General features: G+C 43.6%; 1 protein-coding gene across 11 annotated transcripts in view; it reads right to left on the bottom strand.

Moving 5' to 3' along the window:
• Nucleotides 1-15,346, bottom strand: part of NF2 (NF2, moesin-ezrin-radixin like (MERLIN) tumor suppressor) — a 93,757-nt gene that overhangs the window by 27,289 nt on the left and 51,122 nt on the right. For all 11 annotated transcript variants that reach the window (XR_008622646.2, XM_003811995.6, XM_055105922.2 and 8 more), the window contains 4 exons: nucleotides 13,107-13,182; nucleotides 10,051-10,185; nucleotides 6,317-6,391; nucleotides 2,917-3,030 (listed from right to left, as the gene is read on the bottom strand). Coding sequence is in view for 10 of the 11 variants with exons in the window: in XM_003811995.6 (XP_003812043.1) it covers nucleotides 2,917-3,030; nucleotides 6,317-6,391; nucleotides 10,051-10,185; nucleotides 13,107-13,182 (400 nt within the window). In the remaining variant the exon portion in view is untranslated. The remainder of the gene's footprint in view (nucleotides 1-2,916; nucleotides 3,031-6,316; nucleotides 6,392-10,050; nucleotides 10,186-13,106; nucleotides 13,183-15,346) is intronic.

Genomic DNA, 15,346 nt, shown 5'->3' with positions numbered 1-15,346 from the left:
GAGATCAGGTTTCACCATATTGGCCAGGCTGGTCTTGAACTCCTGACCTTATGATCCACCCACCTTGGCCCCCCAAAGTGCTGGGATTACAGGCATGAGCCACCGCGCCTGGCAGAAGGAGGCATTCTTATACACGGTGCACTGAAATGGCTACCTTGCCAATGTTGCTTTTTGTTGGGAAACCCCAGGTGGCTCTGCCCCGTGGCCGATGGGATGCAATGCAGGACCTCCTCCCTCAGATAGAGCCCCAGAAATAAGCAGCTTTCTCATCTGGGCAGGTAAGCCATCTCATCATTTCTAATCCACATGGACCCCTCTCACATCTCTGATTTCATCAACAATAGCTCCACTCTTGCCTCTGACCCACAGAGAAGATGGAATCATTCTACATGATGCATCAATAGTTCACACATTGTATTTCACAGGGGGGAGCTGCAACAGCCACAGCACAGACTTGCACAGCCTCATGTGGAGACAACTCCTGAGCCAGGCCTAGGACAGGAGGGAGCCAGGCGGGGAACACAGCCCCCTGTCCTTAAGGCAACAGTACAAAGCCACCACTACCTCCCTTGCCTTCTGGATCACTGCATTAATTGGGCCACATGCTGAGCTTAATAAAGGGAACAAGCACAAGACAGTGCCATTCCTCTGTGATCCCAGGGTACTAACTGAGTTCAAAAAGCAGAACCCAGAAGTGACCACTGCACTATTTTCTGCCTTAAATAATTAAAGCACATTTAATTACTTCTTGCTTCAATCTTATCCCACACTCTGGTCATACAAGGTTTCTAAGACTGCTGCTTTTTCTAAATCCTAAGCCAAATACACACACACACACACACACACACACACACAAGCTCAAAAAGATAATGCAAAGACAAGCAATAAAACAGTGAAAGTTCTTCTCCAATTTTCTCCTTGCAAGTCAATGAAAAGCTTGGCCAATTTGTTCTCTAATTTCCATCATATTACAATTTCCATAAGGTGGCTTACTACATATCTATAATTCTTTTAAAAAAAAAGAAACTAAGAAAGAAAGAAAGAAAAAGCCCAGTCAGGCCAGGCAGGCATAGCAGCTCATGCCTGCAATCCTAGCACTTTGGGGGGCTGAAGCAGGAGGAATGTTTGAGCCCAGGAGTTTGAGATCAGCCTGGGTAACATAGCAAGACCTGATCTCCACGAAACAATTAAAATTAACTATGTGTGGTAGCATGCACTTGTAGTCCCAGCTACTTGAGGGGCTGAGGCAGAAGGATTGCTCAAGCCCAGGAGCTTGAGGTTACAGTGAGCTATGATGGCACCACTGCACTCCAGCCTCAGTGACAGAACAAGACCCTCTTATTAAAAAAAAAAAAAAGCCAGGTAATCTCCTTCAGTTCCTGGCACTGTACTTTCCCTGAGACCTCTACCCCAATATAAAGGACCTCCTATTCACAAAAGAAGTTTACTGCATACAAAGACTGTAAGGTGTAATATACGTCCCTTCATCTGAGATGGAGAAGGTATATCATTAGTTTCACCTGATGGATGAGAAAACTGAGGTCTGGAAGGTAAGTCATTGACTTACTCACATTCTAAATTTCAGATCTGGCTCCAAGGTCAGTGTCTGTCCACCTGATCTGTGGTTGCCCAGATGCCACGTTTGTGGCTCTGCTGTGCTGTAAGCAGTGCCGATCTGCAGTGTTCCTGCTATTCTCTGCCAGGGCCCGCAGACTGCATATTCCCTGACACTTTCAGATTTCTTACTTCTAAGCTTTGCTCTGCTAAGAAAAAGGTCAAAGAAAGCTCTCCTCCTCCTTCTTATTTATTTACTTATTTATTTATTTATTTTGGTATTTTGTTTCTGCTTCTGTTTTAAAACAGGGTCTTGCTTGGTCACTCAGGCTGGAATGTAGTGGTGCAATCATAGCTCACTGCAGCCTCAAATTCCTAGGCAAGTGATCCTCCTGCCTTGGCCTCCCAAAGTGCTGGAGTTATAGGGATGAGCCACTGCCATGAGCTCTTCATGAAACTGCCACTATGACCCCACACTGGCTCAGCAGGATTTCTTTGTCCAACAAATCCATCCCATCACCCTGAAAGCATCCCAGAGAACACATTTGTGGCCCACTACCTCAGAAAGCAAAGAGATAGAGAGCTGAAAGCACACTGGGAATTTCATTCTAAATCCTAGGGCTGGGACCAGCCTCTCCAATGTATCCAAATCAGAAAGGTGCACACAGACTAATTATTACACTTCTGAGCTTGCAAGTCCTGCGGGCAGCCAACTGCAGCTGCTGCTACTCTATCTAGTAGTTTATCCAAAAACACAATTGATATTCTCAGCAGTAAGGCCCAAATTAGTTGTGTGGATTTCCATGAGCAGAGAAGGTTTATGAGTAGAAAACAATGATGCAGATCATCCAGTCTGCTGATAGATGCTCCTGGCACCTCCTGGGGCAGGTGACATGCCATAAGGCCTGACCTGCAGTGGGGAATTGCAGCCAGAGTCAAATTAGCATTCCAGCCGCAAGCACTGAAATGCCACCTGGCATTCTATCACCATCTAATTAGAAAAGGAGAAGGCTGCACAAGGAGGCAGACAGGCAAAAAAAGAAAGCAAGCTAGCTAGCCGGACGGATAGATGCATGCACTCTTGGCTATTTCATCCCAAACTGGTGTTAATCACACTTAATTTCTCCAAGCGTAGAAATTACTAGAGATGTTTCTTTTAGATATGCTATTAGGGTTTATTCCTCATTTCCAGAGCTGACATCCCACCAGGTAGGCATCGGCAAATGAAGATCCAAAAGGTATAAAACAAGAGCAGGTATGTCCATGGCCAAAAGACTCCTGCCAGCCCATGACCACTCCTCGCCTCCCAGGCCAGGACTGACCACACAGTGACATCATCAGTTAAAACAAGGTTGTGCTCACCTGCTTTCTAGCCTTCTCCTCCCTGGCCTGGGCTTTCATCTGCTGAACTTCCAAAGAATCGGCTTTCCTTCTCCTCATAAATAGATCATGGTTCCCGATACATAGCTGGAGAATCTGTGGCCACAGAAGCAGACAAAAAGGTTAATATCCACAAATTTACTTCACTGCCTACTGGCCCACTAGTGCCATAGCAGTTTGAGCTCTTGCAGGTAGCAGTAAACGTGAAGATGAATGCATAGAGTGAAACACCAAAGCCCTACTAGTGGCCTCTAGTGCTGTCAGCTCTGGAAACATGCAAAATGAAGGTGCCTCAGATATGCCTGGAGATAAAAATCATAAATGAAGAGAGGACTGGAGGACACTTCACCATGTCTTCTGGGTGCACCTTACTCTCCTACATCAAGATGTGGTTCTGCAGACCAGGGAGGATAGGAAAGCTCGTTCAGTAAGCTGGGCTGAGGCAACAGGTTATGCATGTGGAAAAAAATAAGTTGTATCCCTCCCTTACACCTTACACAAAAATCAACTCCAGAAGGATTAAATACTTAAATGCAAAGATTAAGCCCTTGAAACTTTTAGAAGACAATATAGAAGAATATCTTTATGATCATAGGATAAGAGAAGATGCCAAGTAAGACACAAAAAGTGATTAAGGAAAAAATTTATATATTTGTCTACATTAAAATTAAAAATTCTTATTGTCAAGACATAAAAAAAGAAAAAGAGCAACAAACTGGAAGATATAGCCAATAAAGAAAACAGGCTAGGTGCAGTAGCTCACACCTGTAATCCCAGCACTTTCGGAGGCCAAGGTGAGAGGATCCTTTAGCCCAGGAGTTCAAGACCAGCCTGGGTGACATAGTGAGACGCCATCTCCACAAAAAAATAAAAAAAATTGGCCAGGCCTGGTGGCTCAGCACTTTGGGAAGTGTAATCCTAGCACTTTGGGAAGGGGAGACAGGCAGATTGCTTGAGCCCAGGAGTTTAAGACAAGCCTGGACAACATGGCAAAACTTTGTCTCTATAAAAAAAAAATACAAAAAATTAGCTGGGCATGGTGGTGTGTGCCTGTAGTCCCAGCTACTGGGGAGGGTGGGTGGGAGGATCACTGAGCCTGGGCAGGTCCATGTTGCAGTGAGCCATGATCGTGTCATTACATTTCAGCCTGGGCAACAGAGTGAGACCCTATCTCAAAATCTCAAAAAAAAAAAAGTTCATTTCATAATGAGATACCATTTTAGATGCACAAGATTGGCAAAAATTTTAAAAGGCTGATAATACAAGTATTAAGGATAGCAAAAAAGAAATTTCACCCACTACTGTTGGGTCTGTAAAAATCGATTCACCTTCTTTAGAAAACAATGTGTCATAATTTTGAAATTTAAACATATACCGAGCCCTGTACTTCTACTCCTGTGTATATACTCTAAACTCTATTTTTAATTTATTTTTATGTATTTATTTTTTTTTTGGAGACGAAGTTTTTCTCTTGTTGCCCAGGCTGGAGTGCAATGGCATGATCTCGGCTCACCGCAACCTTCACCTCCTGGGTTCAAGCGATCTCCTGCCTCAGCCTCCTAAGTAGCTGGGATTTATAGGCATGCGCCACCACGCCCAGCTAATTTTGTATTTTTAGTAGAGACAGGGTTTCTCCATGTTGGTCAGGCTAGTCTTGAACTCCTGACCTCAGGTGATCCGCCTGCCTCAGCCTCCCAAAGTGCTGGGATTACAGGCGTTGAGCCACTGTGCCTGGCCCTCTTTTTTATTTTTTAAAAATTTTATTTATTTTCATTTTTTTGGAGACAGGGTCTCGCTATGTTGCCCAGGCTGGTCTTGAACTCCCAGCCTCAAACAGTTATCCTGCCTTGACCTCCCCAAGTGCTGAGATTACAGGCGTGAGCCACCCCACCTAGCCCAGTATACTCAAGACTCCGAAGAAACTATTGCCTATGTGCACCAGGAGGCAGATACAAAAGTTTTCATAACAGCCTGTTAAAACAGTATAGAAGTGGCTGGGTGCAGTGGCTCACGCCTGTAATCCCAGCACTTTGGGAGGCCGAGGCAGGCAGATCACAAGGTCAGGAGTTCGAGACCAGCCTGACCAACATGGTGAAACACCATCTCTACTAAAAATACAAAAATTAGCCGGGCGTGGTAGTGGCCGCCTGTAATCCCAGCTACTCAGGAGGCTGAGGCAGGAGAATTGCTTAAACCCGGGAGGCGGAGGTTGCAGTGAGCCAAGATTGTGCCACTGCACTCCAGCCTAGGCAACAGAGTGAGACTCCATTTCAAAAAAAAAAAGTATAGAAGTAAAAAGCACTTAATTATCCATTAACAGAAGAATCAGAAAAATATATATCAGAGTGCTACAGAGGTGAGAAAGAACAGACTATCTTTAAGCATCAACAAAGATATATCTCAAAAAAATAATGAAAAAGGAAAAGGAAAATGACAAAAGAATATATATACTTGACAGCATTTAGATAAATTTCATAAACACATGACATTGAATGGTATTTTTCTTTTGCCATATATGAAATAAAATTCTGTTGAAAAGCAAGAGGATGATGAATACTCAACTCAAAACAGTGATCACCCTTGGGGAGAGGGAAAGGAGAGACCAGCAGGGTGTTAACATGAAGGGTCTCAACAGTATTGGGACTGTGCTATTTCTTTTTTCCTTTTTCTTTTTCTTTTTTTTTTTTTTCCTGACCTTGTGATCCACCCGTCTCGGCCACCCAAAGTGGGGATTACAGGCGTAAGCCACCGCACCCTGCCAGGACTGTGCTATTTCTTAAAGTGGGGTTGTGGGTACACAGCTATTCACTTTTGTTATTCTTTATAATTCATATGTTACACTTACTTATCCTTTTATATGTATGAAATACTGCATTAAAAATCCTTTTTAAAAATTCCTCATCGGCTAGGCGCAGTGGGTCATGACTGTAATCCCAGCACTTTGGGAAGCCAAGGCAGATGGGTCACCTGAGGTCAGGAGTTCGAGACCAGCCTTACCAATATGGTGAAACCCCGTCTCTACTGAAAATACAAAAATTAGCTGGGCATGGTGTCTCATGCCTGTAATCCCAGCTACTCGGGAGGCTGAGCCAGGAGAATCTCTTGAACCTGGGAGGCGGACGTTGCAGTGAGCCGAGATGGCACTGCCACTGCACTCCAGCCTGGGCGACAGAGTGAGACTCTGTCTCAAAAAAAAACAAACAAAAAAAACTTCTTCATGATATAATTTAGTTTTAACTCTTTAAGCTAAACAGAAAGTATGCGCCAAGTGAGATACCATTCTACACTTCACAAGATGTCACTCTGATATCCTTTAAAAAGAAGTATTCAATTCTCAGAAAAGCTACCATTATCAGTAATGAAAACCAGGATCTCAACTTACCAGCTTATTAACACGAAGCTTTGAGGAGTTAAACTTGAAGACATCAATTTTCTTATCCAGTGGTTTAATAGTAAACTGGAAGAATGAAGCAGAACACAGTTTCAGTCCGACAGCCTGGAATGTTACCAGCAATTGGAAATTCCACAAATGCAGCAACCACACTGGCCACAGACCAGCATGAAGTTATGCCTTGTCCTGGCTTCCCAGTATCCAGGCACTAAACCTCAGGGAATTAGGAGCACCAAGTCTCAGGCTGTGGAAGCTCAGGACCCTAAAGGTACGCTCTCTAGACCATCTTAGGCATGAGTGTGGGAAAGGATTCTTGACAACCTAAAATAAGCATCCTTAATAGGCCCAACCCTGAGGCCAACACTGGAGGGCTACTGTAGTCGAGGGCATGGGCCCACCTTCATGAAGCTCACCATCTAGTTGGAACTAGGCTAACAACAGCCAATTACTCAAGAAATCACATCAAATATTAGTGCTTCATTGGGTGGTACAAATCACAAATATGTGGAGGTTCAGAGTAGATCCACCATAAGCAAGAGAGAGTGAAGCTGATCTTAGAAGAAGAATCCAACAGGGTAGCTAAAAGGCAGGTGAAGGGGCATTCTGCACAGGGCAAAACCAGAAATAAGGTAGAGACAGGGAAATGAGCTGTGTGTGTGTGTGTGTGTGTGTGTGTGTGTGTGTATTAGCTTTTTGGTGACTAAGATGATATAATAGGTTTAGCCTGGGGGGGAGGAAGGGGTGGGTGTAGGGGCTGGCAGTGAGAATAAAAGTCAGAGGTGGCCAGATATGGTGGCTCACACCCGTAATCCCAACACTTTGGAAGGCCAAAGCGGGAGGATCGCTTGAGGCCGAGAGTTTGAGGCTGCAGTGAGCTGTAATTGCACAACTGCACTCCAGGCTGGGCAACAGAGTAGACCCCTATCTCAAAAAAAAGAAGGGTTTAGGTTTGATGTGACAGGATACCTGTGCTCACCACAGGTTTCTGAACATGGGAATAATTTGGTAAAAGCTGTTAATAGAATCAAATGGGGAAAAAATGGACTATAGTAGAAGGGAAAACAGTTCTTGATGCTGAAATCAAAATGGAGAGAAAGATGAATGATAAAGACAGGGTGGTGGCTTGGTAGGAGAACCTAGGGTTAGACCACTAGCAGGAAAGCCTGCAAGGAACAAATGGCTGCTGCTCTCAACCACTCCCGATAGACCAAACAGATCCTAGATTTCCAAGATGCACTTACAAAATGGATATCCATTCCCAAGAAAGACTTGCCAAGCAGATAAATATGTTTGGGAAGATATATTTCTTTCACACGTTATATTGCCCAAGAAGGGGTTAGTACATTGAGGACAGAAAATGATCCTTTGTTTAGCTTTAAGCCAAGTTAACTTAGAAGCAGTGTTGCTCTTGTGTAGGCTGCTATTCATGAATTTTGTGAGCTTATTTTTGGCTTTGCTGTCCAACCCTGGAGCTGTCAGTGGGAAACCACAAGTAGTGGGGAAACCGCAGGCTCTGCACCATGCCAGGGCGTACACAAAGAATCAATGGATCACTTAAAATAAACTACCATTTCTGTTTTGACAGCACGGCTGTCATGCATAACTACCAAGACTACTTCTTTTATGTCAAGTCAGCTTGGGGTCTGCTTACTGCATGAGTTATTGACATGATGGAACATGATGGTGCCTGTCCCCCGGAGAGGGCATATTAGAGTTTACTGTGTCAGGCCATACTATGGGAGATTTCAATCCTTGGCTTCTTTGAAGAACGGGTGTTTAGGGAGCCTTTAGCACACAAATGTGTGGATGTGCAATAAACAGACTTTATGAAATTGGGAGATGAAAAACTACCATACGGTGGCACACATACAGCTTTATGTCATGTGGAACTTTCAATTTAAGTACTTTAAAAAAGAAATACCTAACTGCTTATCTCCTGGGCTAACTACTAACAAAAACTTCAAAGTCAGAATGTTTTGAATTAAGGGGCTCAGTCTGTCTTATCAAGCATGGCTGAGTAGATCCCAACCATATACTGGAAACCAGGGGCCTGGTGTTCCCTTCCTTGAGTTGCCATGAAAAAAGAGAAAACAGGAAATATGCTCAGGTTTGGGGCTCTGCAGGCAGCAACATAAGCTGTTCCTGTTCTTCACTCTCTAGTCTGTGTCCTGGCTGTGCAGGTACCAGGAGGTCACTGAGTGGAGCCTCCCTCTCCCCAGTGCCCCTGTGCTCTCAGGACTCAGCCTCTGGGCCTCCCTGAAAGGCGGGGGCTGTGGCATCAGCAACTCCGGCTCCTAATCTCTGCTACTTCACTCAGACACAGGTCACTTGATCCTTCTGTGTCTCTGCTTCCTGATGTGACACAGAGATATTGACAACACAGCCCCTGCCTTTACAGCCGTGTTCTTATAGAGATTAAATTCAGATGGTCAGGGTGAATGTGCTTGTATGTGGAAGACTACATTCGCTGTCATCATGTCTCTTCCACGGCACTTACTTATTATAGCAGGTGAGTAGTTACTTGACTTCCTTGAATGCTAAGACTGGATTTTCTCCATCTTTGTTTCCCCCATGAAATCTAACACAAAGCAGATGCTCAGTAATTCCTTTAAAATTAATGAAGAACTGCTGAGTACAGTGGCTCGCACCTGTAATTCTGGCACTTTGGGAGGCTGAGGTGGGAGGATTGCTCAAGCCCAGAAGTTCAAGACCAGCCTGGGCAATGTGGCAAAACCCCATCTCTACAAAAAATTAGCCAGATGTGGTGGCACACACCTGTAGTCTCAGTTACCTGGGAGGCTGAGGTGAGAGGATCACCTGAGCCCAGGGAGGTCAAGGCTGCAGTGAGCCATGATTGTCTGCCACTGCATTCCAGCCTCGGTGACAGAATGAGAGCCTGTCTCAAAAAATGATAATAATAAAATAAAATGAATGAAGAATGAATGAATGGATGAGTGAATGAATGGATGGATGAGTAAACATAAGATTATACATTATGGGACCTTTTTGGTAAAAGTCACCACCCTATATGGAAATATTTAAATTCTAAGAGCATTTATCTAAGTTATTCAACCTTAATTATTTTGGAATTCTTGTAAGCATATTAACCTAATATACTTATTTATATCATTACTGAGAGATACACACACAAAACACACATATGTCCACATGAATATATGTGTGTATATGTATTTCTCTGCCACATGTATCAAGCACCGGACACAGAAAGAAAGCTCAATAAAGACCACACTTAAAATACAAAGAGAATTTAAGCCAGGTGCTGTGGCGCACACCTGTAGTAGCTACTCAGGAGGCTGAGGTGGAAGGATTGCTTGAGCCCAGGATTCAAATCCAGTCTGGGCATGCATAATGAAATCCTGTCTCTAAAAAAGAAAAGAAAGCATACAAAGAGAATGTATCGACAAAAATAGAAAGCCAAGTAATAAGAAAATGTTACTGTTTTCGTTCACTATTCTTTGGGGTTTCTCCCTGGCCAGTTGAGCTTCCCAGTTTCCTATTAGTCATAGTGGGGTTATTGATGCCAATACTGTTCTGTAAAGACTTCGAAAATCAACAACCACACCCTCAAAGCCTGGGAATTAAAGGATTCTATGAATAACAAGGAGATACCCTGGCTGGGGAGGCTCCAGTGAGGGGGGCAGACAGGGAAAGATCTGCTGGACCCCTGGGCCACTAGTGGCATCTGCAGTACACACATGTCCTACCTCCTTGTCACTGTACGAGATGTTTCGGATTTCATTCCACGGGAAGGAGATCTTGGGGGTCAGTCTGTTCTCAGGGTCATAAATGTGAAGCCCCAGGGCATCCACTCCAAGCAGCAGCTCTGTGCCCTTTTTATTCTGTGGATCCAATAAGAACAGCTACTGTAAGCGCCAGCTGAGGCTCAAAATTTTATTCAACCTTCCAAAGAATCTGGCACACACTGTCACATGTGACAAGTTTCAGCAGGTCCCAACAGAAGTCACAGCTGTCTTATAAACCAAGAAGATTTCAGCTTTCTGAATTGGGGCAGGCAGAAGCAAAACTGTTCCATTCTTGTGACTTCTGGGTCCCCCAGAACAATCACTGAGGGCTTCTGTCACTGGCTCGATGGCTAAAGGAAGAGTAACATAAGTGTTGTTCCCTCTGGTTAAATAAGCAGGCTATCATAGGTTTAGAATTAAAGCCCATAGGTTTAGGCCGGGAGCAGTGGCTCATGCCTGTAATCCCAGCACTTTGGGAGGCCGAGGCGGGCGGTTCACGAGGTCAGGAGTTCAAGACCAGCCTGGCCAGCATGGTGAAACCCCATCTCTACTAAAAATACACACAAAAAAATTAGCCGGGCATGGTGGCACGCGCCTGTAATCCCAGCTACTCAGGAGGCTGAGCAGGAGAACTGGTTGAACCCAGAAGGCTGCAGTGAGCTGAGATGGCGCCCCGGCACTCCAGCCTGGTCGACAAAGAGAGACTTCATTAAAAAACAAAACAAAAAAACCCATAGGTTTAATGATTTCTTATATTTAAAGAAACCATTGTTGGACTACTAGAAAGAAAATTTTCAGTGCCTGGGGCTGGATGGTCTCATTTTATGATAAAATGTAGTCTTCATGTGATAAAGCAAGTCTGGTAAAATGTTAACTGTAGAATCTAGGTTGTGCATATATATGGGTATTCACTGAAAAATTCTTTCAATTTTCCTGTAAGTTTGAAATTTTTAATAATTGCATGATGAGAAATACATATCAAAAAGAATTCTATTCATCAACAAAGTTGTCTAAAAGCCGTACTTATGCTCTGCCCCTGACAGCGGTCCTGGCCAGCAGTCAGAGCAGCCCGCGGCGGGTGCCCTGGGCTCCCACAGCACTGACCCTGCTACGGACTGAGTGGCTGTATCTTCACGTGAAGGTCCACCCGCCAGTGCTGTGGTCTAGCCCTCATTTGGAGTGGAAGGAAACTCGCTGCACAAGGATACTACAGCTCCTGACCCCTTGACGATAATGGAAATTGAACCAAGACTCAAGGGCAGAAAAACAGGTCTGCAAACTGAGAAGGTACTGGGACTGTGAAGAGAAGTACCCATCTAACAGCAGATATCAGACTGAGGAGTGAGCACTCCAGCATAAATCTTTTTACTCCTAACATCCTGAAGTCAGGTGCTATCACCAAACCATGAGAGACTCTTCTGCTCGTCAGCAAAGCCATGAAAGCTACTGCATTAATAGAAGTGAGGCTTTGTACTTTTAAATCTGCAGTACATTTTGGAAAATTAGATGTTTCATTGTGTGTCAATAGTCAGAAAATAGTTTCTGACTATTTAGTTTAAATTTTTAAAAAAAGATTCAGCCTTCTGCCTCCTACCATTATGACTCCAACACTCCTAGAGATTAAACAGAGAGAGAGGTGGGGACTCAAGCAGCCCCTTTTAAACTGTTTTAAGCATACATCTTCCTTAGTTAATGGTGAGATTTCAGGAAATTTAACATAAAAGACACTAAGATAGCCAGTAGCTTTGTCTATTGCTCAATATAGGAAACACACACAAAAAACAGTATCCATTAGTCTGACTGGTGTAGAAATATTCCCTAATAAGAAACTTTTTCAGCCAGGCACAGTGATACACCCCAGCTACTTGGAAGGCTGGGGTGGAAGGATCACTTGAGCCTAGCAGGCCTGGGTGATATAGCAAAACTCCACCTCTAAAAAACAAAAAAGATTTTTAAAAACCAAAAAACTGTTTTCTGAGGATTATAAAACTTTAGTTTTCTAGAATCTAGGTGGCCAGCACATGGGGCAAGAGGAGTTGACAAAACCACAGAAATGTGTTACATTAGTTTGACCTTAAAGAAACCAAGCAATTAGCAAATACAAACTGACAGAACTTTAGAAAAGAACTTCCTGTACTATTATGGAGCATCTTTTAGGCACTTTAAGTGTGCCTTATTTTCTTATGCAGTGTAATCCATACAAATCTGTATTTACAAAATACAAATGAAGTAGAAAGCTATCCTAGAATATTTAAAATATGTTTCAATTTACCTGAATTTAATACAACAACTGTAGGAACCCAATAAGGGAAAGCAAAGCATGACTATGAAAATAAAGGTGGACCCGCCTCATTGTTTTAACATCTACTCATCTGCAGTTTGGAGTCCGTAGTGAAATGCTTTGGCAAATCGCATGCATCCCTTTGTAAGAAGCTGCCTATACACTGCATCCAGATACTGACCCACAGGAGAAAGACATTCTAAAGGCCCAGATCTGGGCTGCACACAAATGCCTCTCCCTGCAGAAGCAGTGGGTTCCCAGCAGACAGCAGACTATTAATAGTCTGAATAGAAAACCAATTAGCCTCATAGTGAGAATCCCAAACAAATCAGTAATCTATAAAGGCAGATCTACTCTACTAGTGCCTGGGGTGGGGGTGGGGGTGGGGTGTGTGTTGGGGGGAGAAGTACTTACAAGTGCTCCCTGTGGACTGAGATCTCACAGAGCCAGAAATAATCAAATCTTACACTCAGAGCATTCAAACAGGTTTCCGCTGAGAGCAGAACCAGGTCCAAGTCCCCCAAGGCTCAAGTGACACTTAATTACCTATGATCTAATTGAAGTCCAAAAATAGAAAGTTAGGCACTAAGACCTCTCTTTCCTTCCTCTTTCCTTCTTTACCACAGAACCATAAAAGAGTCTATCGCCTTGGAATGAAGAAGTAACCATTTTAGCAGTCTGGCCCTCACTCAGTCTCTGTCTACTACACAAGGAGCTCAGAGAGGTTTCAACACACCCGGATTGCAAAGTAGTTCACACCGTACATCTCCAGGTCCTGAGCTATCTTCAGATATTCCATTTCAGCTTCATCCCTGTGGGGAGAACAGAAGACACTGTCATTGGAGCTAAGTGAGATGGGTGGAGAGCGGGTGGGCACCAAATCAAGCATTCTGACCCTGCCATTCCTCTAGAGCCACGTTGCTGCCAGAAGACAAAAGCCACAGCAGACACTAGCAAAGCTCTGCCCGGCCCTGAGTCTATTAAACACACTGAGGTCAAGCAGAATTTCCCATCCCCATCAAAAGAGAGTCAGAGAACAGACTCATCACGGAGTTTCTTGGCCTTAATTTCCCACCTTGCCCTTGGTAAACAGTAAACTCATCTCAAGTAATTCAACAAGACTGTGTGGTATGTTATCTTCTACCCTCAAACAGATTTGGGTGTTGGAATTTTATTTAAGTTCTTGCTTTTCCTTTGTGTACTTTCTTTACCTGGAAGGTTCTGGAAATGAAACAGCTCTCTCTGCAAGCTTCCTGAGTATTGTTGGAGGTTAGGGCAAGAGTTATCTGGGTTGTAAAACCCAAGTCAGATCACCTTCATCTAAGTTATAATTTAAAGTAAGCTCTTGAAGTAGCAATAACTTGCAGAAAACTCCCAAACAGGTATCATACTGAAATATTTTAACTCAAGTCTCCCTATGACCTTGTCCTCTTCCTTCTCTCTCCAATCTCCAAATGCTCTCAATGAATTTTTAAAAACCCAGCCTGAGAGAACGCCAAGTGTTGGTGAAAAGGTGGAGAAATCAGAAATCACGCACATTGACGTAAATTGGTACAATTACTCTGGGAAATTGTTTGACATTATTGTAATAGCAAAACTCAGGGGACAAACCCAACAACCTAACTGTCCATCATTAGTAGAATGAATAAATAATTTGTAATAGACTAATACAGTGGAAGTCTATACAGCAATGAAAATGAAAAAACTATTGCCACATGCCACAAACCCCAATCTGACAACATGATGCTGAGTAAAAGGAGACACAAAAAACAGAATGCAAAGTTTAAGATGGGCAACACCAATCTGGAATTAAAAATCAGGAGACTGGTTGCCTTTGGGGAGGAAGAAAGGGGAATTGGGGGTAGGGAGACATAGGTTATTTCTTCCTCTGGTGTTTTCACCTTACAATAATTGATCAAGTTGTATACTTATAATTTGTCTACTTTTCCATATGCATGTTGCACTTAAGTTTAAAAAAAAAAGTGTTAGGAAACTGATTTGAAGAAGAGAAAAAAATGTTAAAGGCTAATGAAAACATGACCAATTCCTAATCAAGGGAATGGCAATTCTAACATAATACAACTTTTCACTTTTTAGATTACAAAAATTAGACTGATAAAAACAATTGTTGAGGATAGACTGGGGGTGGGGGGTGGGACACTCTCATAACACTTGTCGACAGGCATATATAAACAGGTACAGCCTTTTTGGAGAACAATTTGGTGGTACCTGGCAAAATGCAAAATGCTCACATCCTTTGTCCCAACAACTCTTGTTTTAAAGAATATATCGGCCGGGCGCGGTGGCTCATGCCTGTAATCCCAGCACTTTGGGAGGCCGAGGCAGGCAGATCACGAGGTCAGGAGATCGAGACCATCCTGGCTAACACAGTGAAACCCCGTCTCTACTAAAAACACAAAAAATTAGCCAGGCGTGGTGGCGGGTGCCTGTAGTCCCAGCTACTCGGGAGGCTGAGGCAGGAGAATGGCGTGAACCCGGGAGGCGGAGATGCAGTGAGCCGAGATCGCGCCACTGCTCTCCAGCCTGGGTGACTGAGTGAGACTCCATCTCAAAAAAAAAAAAAAAAAAAAAAAGAATATATCCCCAGAACTACTCATACAATTGTATAAAAATAAAAGATTGTGCACTGCAGAAATTTTTGTAAAAGTGAAAAATTTACAGATACTCAAATGCCATCAATAAAGGGATGGATGCAAAAGCAATGGGATAGCCATACAATAGAATTCTTAAAATTCAGGCTGGGCACAGTGGCTCAGCTCACGCCTCTAATCCCAACACTTTGGGAGGCCGAGGTGGGCAGATTGCTTCGAGCCCAGGAGTTGAAGACCAGCCTGGGTAACATGTTGAAACCCCATCTCTACTAAAAATAGAAAAATTAGCTGGGCATGGTGGCGTGTGCCTGTAGTGCCAGCTACTGGGGGTGCTGAGGCAGGAGGTTTGCTTGAACCCAGGAGG

Source organism: Pan paniscus, chromosome 23, assembly GCF_029289425.2.
Source record: "Pan paniscus chromosome 23, NHGRI_mPanPan1-v2.0_pri, whole genome shotgun sequence".
Taxonomy (NCBI): domain Eukaryota; kingdom Metazoa; phylum Chordata; class Mammalia; order Primates; family Hominidae; genus Pan; species Pan paniscus.
This window is presented reverse-complemented; position numbering and strand designations above follow the sequence as displayed.